General features: G+C 34.2%; 1 protein-coding gene across 1 annotated transcript; it reads left to right on the top strand.

The window, feature by feature from the left end:
* Positions 1–2788: 2788 nt before the first annotated feature.
* On the top strand, positions 2789–10862 carry LOC132565574 (uncharacterized). The gene is made up of 7 exons (XM_060230220.1): positions 2789–2946; positions 7590–7677; positions 8474–8607; positions 8858–8948; positions 9385–9548; positions 10112–10238; positions 10806–10862. The coding sequence occupies exons 1-7, from the start codon at positions 2789–2791 to the stop codon at positions 10860–10862; spliced, it is 819 nt and encodes a 272-aa protein (XP_060086203.1).

Here is a 10862-nt window from a genome sequence, read left to right as displayed (position 1 = left end):
TAAGACTGTACAAAAGACACACAAGGGAATAAGATTGTACAAAAGACACACAAGGGAATAAGATTGTACAAAAGACACACAAGGGAATAAGATTGTACAAAAGACACACAATGGAATAAGACTGTACAAAAGACACACAAGGGAATAAGATTGTACAAAAGACACACAAGATAATATTACGTTTGCCATTAAGAATCAAGCGTTAAATGTTATAGAAATACTGACACCGATTTACCCAAAAATAGTATTCTTTTTACGAGACATAAACTAAGCTGTATACAATTTTTAATGCAGTGAATACGCACAAATTTATGTACCTATTTTCTGTCTACACTTCATGTCTTAAATGACCATTCCAAAAAATCATTCGGTGGTTTGACGTCATATAACGGAAATTGTCACGTTATACACAATAAAATGTTTAAATAAATAACGTTCACGGTATTTCGCATGATATACTACCATATGAAAGAACTTACATCACCCGGATATCTGTTTATAATTACGTATATATAATGTACATTTTGAATAAAACATTCAATGCACTACCCGATTTGTCAAATTAACAATGAAGGCGTGTGAATATTGCAGTCGATCAACAGGTTTGACGTAATACTTCCTCACACATGTATACGTCATGCCATGGTTCTTACCCAGATAAAATATATATTGAAGTATTGAAAGAAGCGCCATTTATCAGGTGTATCGAATGTGTCCTCTCATCTTGTTAATGTAGTATTTAATCACTATATGGTTCAATCAAATATGGTCTTAATACCATTTTCAAATTGTTCCTAATTAAAAGCCCCGTTTGCCGTGATCTGTGTGCTGCGTTTAAATGCATTGGAGTATTGATACAGTTCAGTGTATACATTTGAAGGACGAAACAGCTGTAAGATGCAGTTTAATTGATTTTTGTCTCTACTGTATCTCAATATAAATTAGAGGAGGTGATATTAACTTGTATGTCTTTTGTATAATCATTAAGATAGCAGTTAGTAGACACTGCTAGTGGACTGAAGTTACCGAGGTTTGCTGTAACCTGCTTTCACTCGAAGAGTGCACGTTTCAGAAAATATACATGTAGTTGACGCTATTGTAAAATTGTCTGATGTATGAAAATAACGAAAGTGATCTGATTATGAGACTGCTGCACCTCCATGTGTAAATCTGAATTTTCCTTTGATCACTTTGGATTTTCCTTAGTCGCACCCGAGTCTTCAAAGTTTAGGCCCTTGGCATCACTGACGAGTCCTAGAAGGACGAAACAACTGTATGATAAAGTTTAATTCAATGTTTGGCTCAACTGTACCTCTAAATTATGAAACGGTGCTACCCACTTGTGTATGTTTTGTACAGTCTCTTTAACTTTATATCAAATCAATCTATAATGAAAATTATGATTCTTTTAAAAGTTTGTTGATAACGATGTCTGTTTGAGTCGAGTATTTTTTCTCAAATTTAGCATCAAACCACAACGCCAACACAAAAGAACACAACACAACGTCAACACACACTTACAAAACGTAAACGCAAAACATACTTATCTCAACTCAGCAACAAACATACCGCATTGACAACACACAAGCAAAGATCTTAAATCCAAACGTACCAAAACGTCAACAAAATGGGCAAAATTCATATCTCAATCCAACACAAAACATACCACAACGTCTCGGTACAGAAGGACAAATTCATATTTCAACCCGACTCAAACTCTACAACACCGTCAACAGAAAATTTAAAACCAACAGAAAACATACTATTTATTCAACACACTATTACAAGAAATAAACTCGAAGTCGTCACGAAAAATTTTATCCGCACAGCCATACAAACACACACTTAAGAAGAGATAAGAAGCTGAACTCAAAATGAAAATGTACGTGATTGTGACCATATAAGACAATCCGAATTCCTAGCCGACAGTAAAAACAATTAATGATTCAAAATTTCATTAAAAAAAACAACTACAAAAAAAAAACAAGGAAAAAATCGACATAAGGCGAACTCAGATTCATTAAAACGGAGTCGAAATATGAACATCAGAAATATTCACAGGCAGACTCCTGAAAAATGAAAATAAACCCCAGTGTCGATGTCAATCCAAGTAAGTAATGTCACGTTCTCAAATGATAACAAGGTGTACACAAACGGAACTAACAAGCTACTTAACGTGCATCAAACACGTCCAGCTTCATATCGCTAAAAAATATTCTCAGTGAGGTCTCTGTGACGGCCATAAAATGTCCGCATAATTTTCACAAACCTTTTGAAACCCTTTGTTACGATTTGGCGGCTTCTTGCACGGAAAGAGTCTGCATTTGTTACACCGGAAATGTAAATATTAGATGTGCCATAAATGGCACCCTCTTCTAAACCTTGGAAATAAGATTTACTAAACATACAAGAAAATGTTAACACAATCGTGAAAATATTTCTTTCTATAACTTTATTATATGATTGACACGATCGTATTAAGCCTAACGAAACGTGTCATTGTATGAAATTATGTGTATCACTAGACTGTAAACATTTTGAAGATAATGTTTGTAATCTGCAAGTTCGGGTAGAACATTCATGTGACCTGGAAAATTCATAATGATAATAATGTTATCATACACCTAATCATAGATCGGTGTACCACTCAAACACATATAGTATAGTATGTAATATGAGTAGAAAACCAGTTAATTGCCATATCTACTATTCCTGCTCAGGCTGGATCATTAATCATATATTCTGAGATATTTTATTTATTGAGGAGCTGTGAGATATACTGGTGACGATGAAATGGACAATAAGTGTGACGATTATGAGCCTAGTATTGGTCACATATACAAGTGCACTAACTTGTACACAGAAAGACTTGTGTTCTTGTTCACTGGACGATGGTAGTGGTGATATTGATGTTTCTACAATCGGCAACCAGGACGGAACAGCGATGTAAGGACCGATTTACACATATCTTTTACTCATTGTTACAGTTGTCTTTAATGTGTTCCGAAAGTGAAGATTTTTTAAACAGAACAATATGTTTTACATACAAGCTTTTGATAATAACATTGAGTTGCATGCATTAAAGATGATCATAAATGATTTGCAATTTGTCAACAATCGTATCATGTGCATATGCGTAATATCAGCAATGTTCTTCAAACATACATATATGTAAGTCATGAATAGATTCGGGCTCTGAATAATCATATTCAAAAGGCTACGTACATATTAATAGTTATGGAAATGAAGACATGAAAGAAGTTTGAGCTACAACACAGTTTTAGGCTAAACGTACTCAGTACGCGTAGCCTATTGCGACGGCCTTTCAGACAAAATTTACCGATTCTGGCCTTCTCATTGGCTGAAATATCGAAAAGAGTTAGAGCCCTCTAGCGGCAATTTTCTGCGTAAATAATGCCGCGATCTTTCAAATCGCTATTTTAAAAGCATCCAAAATTAGCTTATTTTTTAATAACAATACGATTACTATATATTTCAAAAAAGAAGCACAGTGTGGTTGAACTATTGATAAATTTTGAACAATATATTTTACGGAATTCTCGACATGACGTAAGCGTACAGAACACTGTACGTGCGAGTTGATAAGCTAGTCTGGGGGCTTGGTTTGAATTATCAACTAACAGCACTGATAAACAAACAAAACTTACAAGCAGAACATCAATTTTGTTTTAATCCTTGTCGTTGTGGCAAGATCGACTTAATATATAACATCACTTTACCTCAGTAGACGTCACCGAATTGGACTGTTCGTCCCACGCGCACACCCGCCGATATGACAATTTTTTCAGGTTTTTCACACCCACCGCCATGACACTTTTTCAAGTTTTTGAAGATAAAAAGTTTGCGCTTCGTAGACAAGGTACATTTGGTGCTCATGATTTATAAATAATATATGTTTAATACTGTACTGATCATGATGTTGACTCTGTTATAACTTATACTTTTTGTCTTTTAGTTTTATTTGATGAAGGTTGATTGTGCTGATTTCTCAAGGTTTGTTAATGTGTATCAAAGTTCCTTGAAATGAAAATATTCCTTCAAACAAAGCGCGTATAAAAAACCCCAAAATATTCATGTTTATAATTATCAATTAACTAGAACGAAATATTTCCATAACATATTTATTCATTTAGCGTGTCATGGTGACATTATCTAATGCAATGGAGATCAAAAATAGTAGTAGTAATAGTGAAAATATTGTAAATTTTGTATATATATATATATGGAAGTCTGGTTTAATCTCAAAGAACTATGCCTTTATAGACATAATTACTGGAAGAAAAGTCTAACCATGATACTTCAAGGAAGACAGGCATGTAAATACATTTAATGTAATTACTTACACTTTTATCTATCTGAAATGCTGTGTACACCTTATCTACCTTCCTCAACTACAAATAAAATTACAATAAGTAAGGACTATTACTTTGCAATTCATTCAAAATAAAGAAGTAGGTATAAAGTCATTTCGATTTTTCTAAATCCTCATATTGATAGGATAGTAATTGCAACATCTTGGGTATTTCAAAGGTTTTATTTAGTCAACTTCATCATAGAGCTATTAATCATTTGGCTTGTTGGCGATAAATATATGGTTGTGTGTATTTTGTTATTTTTTTTTACCTATTTTGATTTGTTCACATTATTGTCGTCAAATTTGAAATAAGAATTAAAGAAGATATATAATCGCTTAAAATTAAGAAAATTAGCCTCGGGTTCTTCTATTTTAGTAATTTTTTAATTCCAAAGTGTAGGAGTATGGGGAAAGTAATATAGCTTTGGTTATTTGTGAACATTTTTCAATACGTTTAGCCTTTCAGTACTTTCAGTACTTTGATTCTATTTTACTGTAATTAAGTGGCACCGCAGTAGCCTCCCTTTATATTACTACGACCCTAACAATATGTACAGTCAAACCTCATTATCTGAAAGTCGGAGGGACATGAAAAATCTTCTAGTTATCCGAGTATTCGATTTAAGTGAGTTGGAATGTTTAGTGTGACATTCGGCCGGGACCGATGAAATATTTCGAATTAAACGGGGTCTTCGAGTTATATGAGCTCGAGATAACGAGGTTCGACTGTAGGTTATAAACATAATCAAATAGAATCATCTTTCAATCAACATTAAATCACTTATGAATTTATAAAGATCAAATACAATTTTGCAGGGAGAGTACTTCCTTGTAAGATAACGCGCTCCATTGTTATCCATATTGATTTCAATCCATTAAACTTTTTACATCAGTTTATATAACCCGTAACGAAGACCAAGGATACACAATTTAATTTGTGAAGCCATCATGTCATACAGTATCACAAACTTTATCATACTGATGTGAAACTCTACTCTACAGACCCCTCTCTCCCATAATATAAAGTATATATTTCTGTAGAAGGAAAGAGGTCTGAATACTAAATAGGATTTAAATATACTGATTGTTGTCTGTTCGGAAACTAATCCGTACTGAAAACAGGATCTAATCTATTCGATAAAATCTTTAAAAACATTTTTACAGATCACCGAAAAACTGTCACCCCTCGATAAATGTTCATACATATATTTCTGTTTCGAGGATAGAGGAAACATAATGATTCTATATGTCCCACCTGCAAGTTTATTGCCTATTTTTAGAAAGTTAAATTCTTCATCGTGAATTTAGGGACCTTTTAAATATCGGAGTCACACCACTAGATTGGTTACATATTCACTGTTAATATCAAAGTACGGAACTTCATCATATTACACGTATACTGATGAAATACAGGCAATAAAACACAACGGAGAATGTTGATACCATATCTAGAATTACATGATGTCAAACAGTAGACGTTGATTAAGTGGAGGTATCGTAGTGCATACCCTCAAATTTTTTGTATATTATTTTATCAATATTATTTGTACATTAATATAGGCAGAAGAAATGTTATGTAATATTTACACTTAAACTCAATAATGTATGAAAACTAAAATCGTAGACACAGATCTAGATTAAATATATAAACATAAAACTTTACACCTATACATCCCTCTGACATCGCATCGTTGTTTAAAGATAATAGTTTATCTTTGTACCTAAACAATGTCAAACAATATTACAATCTATCTACAGATTGAAGAGCGAGCCAATGGCATCCGGGCAGAAATGAGTACACACTGATTATACATTACAAGTTATTCCATTGTACAATGTGCTATTTGACCTCCTGACCCGAGTTTGTCAACAAATCACGAGACCAAGATATCATACACGTGATGATTAAAATTTAGAACCAGGAACTCATTGTTAACATTCCGATAATGATTTCACATTTAAATAATAATTTAGAAATAGTATTACTTTACAAACTGTTGACCTGATAATGAAAGGTACATTGACACAACGGGCGCGGACGACAAAAAGAATTACAAGAAATCAGAAAACGTTTTCATCAACATTGACTCAGTTATAATCATATCATAATTAATGAGAATCGACTATTTTTATATATTTGAATATGACTCAGAAAGTGGTAGGACTTTCATTTTAGTAACTAATTCCCATCCTCGTTGTATATTTCAGCGAGTAACACATCATATCAAAACGATTTCAGGGTATAAGAATTCTTTTATCTTCATCATGATGCAAATCAGGCTTCGTGATGTTAGAAATGAAACCTCCGTATCATTCTCAAAACAAGAAATTATCGGAACATCATTCAATGAAATAAAAGAGCTGTATTTTATTCCAATAATGATGACTTGAAGTTTTTAAACAACATAACAGCCCAACATAAACCTAAACATAAAGATCCTCAACATCCAATGCAGTTGTGTTTTTATTGACGGCTAAAATTGTCAACATGTTTCGGCCGAACTTGAGGATCTGTATTTTTAGAATTGTGAACAACAACATAATAAGAATCCCTGTTGAATACCTTATAGTATCCATCCATTTTTTGAAAAAGGTAGGAGAATTGTTAGCCTATGATTTAATGATTTACTAATCACCCACAACCTATCCCCCACTCTATCACAGCCGGTGAATCTGTTGTATTAAGTTGTGCTTAAGTTGTATTAAAAAGTGTAATTCACATTTGTTTAAGTTGTGTAATTTTCGGGATTGCAGGTGATAGACACTGGTCCCCGAGGTTTGCCGTAACCTACTACATGTGTTGATTCATTTAAGATGATGCACAGTTCAGAATATCTATATGTGCTTAACGTCATTCTAAAATAGCAGATTTATTCAAAATTATGATTTTTTTTAATTATTGGGGCTAGTGTCCCTTCCCATCTAATATGTTTTATATTTCCTTCGTTGAATTTTGATTTTCCTCTGTGACTTCCGAGGTCTCAAAATCAAGAACATTAGCACTAACGTCTTGGAAGGATGAAACAGCTGTATGATGCGGATTAATCATTGTTTGGCTCTGTTGTATCGTTATATAGAAATGCAGATATCAGTTATTGATTTAATCCACGTACTTTCATCAAGATGACGATCATTTAACATCTCATGAAAAGAAACAATATCTGTGTAATATCATATGTCATTAAACAATGATTTTAACTATTTCCATTTTTAGGTTTGCAGATATGATCAGCAGTGATGGTCAAAAATACTCGCTAAACCTGTGTTATCCATTTAATGAATTATCCTGTTCTAATGCAGCGGTAAGTGTGACATACAGACTATCTATTCATTTGTGTTAAGTTCATTACGTTATCGTCGATGAAGTTGAAGACGCATACCGTTTCGGAACATTTGGTCTTATACTCATTTTCCTTTTTCCAATATCTGTCTTTAAATGATATTACCTAGTTTTCATTGAATACGAGATTGAATTAAGGTTGAAATATCGGTATCCATGGAGCATTCATTTTGAGCCACTTATCAATCGTATCTCGGTAACAACGCTATGCTGACCAAACTTATATATGAATTGCAATGTGCTCATGGTACAGATTTTATTCATTAAAATGATCGGTGATACTCCAGTATTTTGCTGAGAGATATCCACTAATACCACCTCAAATTCGCTTGCCTGAAATGACAGACAAAAAAATGTACCCAAATTTGTCAATGAAAAGAATATTCATCTTTTATGACGAATGGATTTCACCACATTTTTTGTCTCTTTTTGGAAGCAACACTGTAACAGTAACCAAAATCACACGGCTTCTAGATAACGTAGCTTAATAGTTCACGTAATACAGTTCAACAATATGGCAGCACCGAAATGTATACCGGACAGGAACCGATGTCTAGACGATATTTTCTTTTTCGATCTCATGGAATATTAAAAGAAATTTCAAGTCAACTTCCATAACAAGATCATTGTAGGAGTCGATACTAACTTCCCTCGTGATGAAGTCTCTACTTATCACTCCATGAATGTTCTCGGCATTCTTCTCTCATTTGCTTATATTTTCATAATGTATGTTATTTCATTATTGTTGTTTGTGCCAGGCATGTCAAGTAATGACAGATGGATCGGCAAGTTACCAGATCGGTGATGCCTCAAATGTAGGTTTCGAAATCGATAGTTTAAACCAGGTTCACGTCAAGTACACTAATATAGACCAGGGATCTGGTCTTACAAGGTAAATATATTTATCAAAGACTGTTGTTCTCATAGAAATATGTAAATACAATGTCTACTAGAGGACTAACACCACTAAATTAGACCGAACTGATATACCATGAGAACCACAATAGCACAACATTGGCTACAGTTCTATTCGCAACTTTATACTCATAACTTGGCACCACAAATCGTGTGATAATACAATGTACCTCGACATGACTACTGGTTTTAAGATTAATCATGGTTAATACCTCCTTCTGTTGTAGAACGACCGACGTAACATTGGTGTGTAACCCTGGGGCGGATCCTCCGCTAGCTTCTGCAGATGGTGAAACTGCTCCAGGCTCTGTCACTTACGTATGATTGTTAACCTTTTAAAAAGAAAACCTGTTAATGTGACATGAGTTCAACGTCAAATGAATAGTTTTAGTAAATTAAATAGATTCTGCTCGATTTAATTATTTTTGAAATCCCATAACTTGCATTTTTCAAAGTGTGATTTTACACTCCTGATTCAAATGTTGCTTTTATCATGTGTTTTACATATGTATTATACAAATGGTAATATTTTCCTACAGTTTTAATAATACTGTTAAATTCTTTATCGATCAGACATTGTGGTTTATAATATTGTTCAAAAGACACATAAATAAATAGCACCTTTCAATACCAATTTAGAATTAGATGACAGTCGAGCCAAATGAATTAAGCTGCATTACATGATGTTTAGTGTTTAATTGGTTGACTCTATGTGTCTGTTGAGGAACTAAAGTGATGTAATTATATTTCACAGTTATTCACTGTAAACACAAAATGTGGATGCCCGGGACAATGCGGTAGCGGCCCTGCGCCACCAGACCCCACCACCACTAAAGGTCCTGGTCCAGACCCAGGTCCAGGGCCTAAAACGGGAGGCTCGTCAGACGGTATCAGCATTGGGACTGTCCTTGTCATTGTGTAAGAACCTTGTACTACAATAAAGAGCTTCCCAGTCAATAGTAAGAATCCTACACACATATATAGCGATTCTTACCATTAATTTCTTTCCAATTCAAATTATTATTATTATTGCATTCTTAACGGACCGTCAACACATAAAAGGGTCATTAGGGCCACCAAACGGTAAAACACATAGCGATCAAAATGGAACTAACTTTAAACAAACCAAAAGATGATAAACAAATGCTAAAAATCTTGAATCCAATTCATTTATAATCTATACACTCGCTTGTTTGCAAAATAGCTGATCATCAGTGGAATGTGTTTTTGAAGATATATCGCAAAACAGGTGTTGTCGATGAAGCAGGGGGTGGGGGTGTTTACTATTTACTCTTCTTGTAAAACCATGACAAGTGTTCATTAAAGGAAACATCAACATATCTTCAGTGAATCGTTAGGGAAACACATGGCAACACATGAACATTTACACGTTACGTGTAGAACTACTACAGTGCTTTCAATAATATGATATACATCGTTAAAAGTTACAAGAAATGTTACAGATTCTATCTCTCTTCCAGTGCACTGTCGCTAGGATTTACTTACATGGTTGGAGGTATTTTGTTTATGAAGATGGTTCGCCACGCTAATGGGAGAGAGGTTGTACCTAATGCCTCGTTCTGGGGAAATTTACCTGGTCTTGTCAAGGTAAGTAGTTACCGGTCATTGGAGGTATGTTATATATAAAATGGTTCGCCACGCTAATGGGAGAGAGGTTGTACCCAATGCCTCGTTCTGGGGAAGTTTACCTGATCTTGTCAAGGTAAGTAGTTACCGGTCATTGGAGGTATGTTATATATAAAATGGTTCGCCACGCACAGGGTAGAGAGGTTGTACCTAATGTCTCGTTCTGGGGGAGTTTACCCGATCTTGTCAAGGTTAGTGCGTACAATAATGTAGTTATGAGGATGGTTCGCCACGCCCAGGGTAGCAAGGTTGTCCAAATATCACGTTTTGGTGGAGTTTACCCGATATTGTCGAAGTATTCTTTTATTAAGTGTGTTTGAAGGACTATTCATATTCTGATCTGATTCGAATAATGTTTTTGACGTTTTTTGTTGACTGAAACAAGTAATATGTCAAACATACTTCACATTGATCATATTTAATAATTAGTTATCCTCAGATTCATATTTATTTCTTCCTTTTAACATGTAAATAGTGGCGGTATGTCATGTGTCACTGAAATACATCCTGTTGTTTTGTTGATTTCAGGACGGCTTTGTATTCACCATTGGTAAATGTAAACGTGGAGGATACAGTAAAATGTGA

The sequence above is a fragment of the Ylistrum balloti genome, unplaced genomic scaffold, assembly GCF_031769215.1.
Source record: "Ylistrum balloti isolate Yb309-2 unplaced genomic scaffold, AGI_CSIRO_Ybal_v1 Utg369724, whole genome shotgun sequence".
Lineage (NCBI taxonomy): Eukaryota > Metazoa > Mollusca > Bivalvia > Pectinida > Pectinidae > Ylistrum > Ylistrum balloti.
Note: the sequence above shows the minus strand (reverse complement) of the source record. Positions and strands in the feature narration are given on the sequence as shown.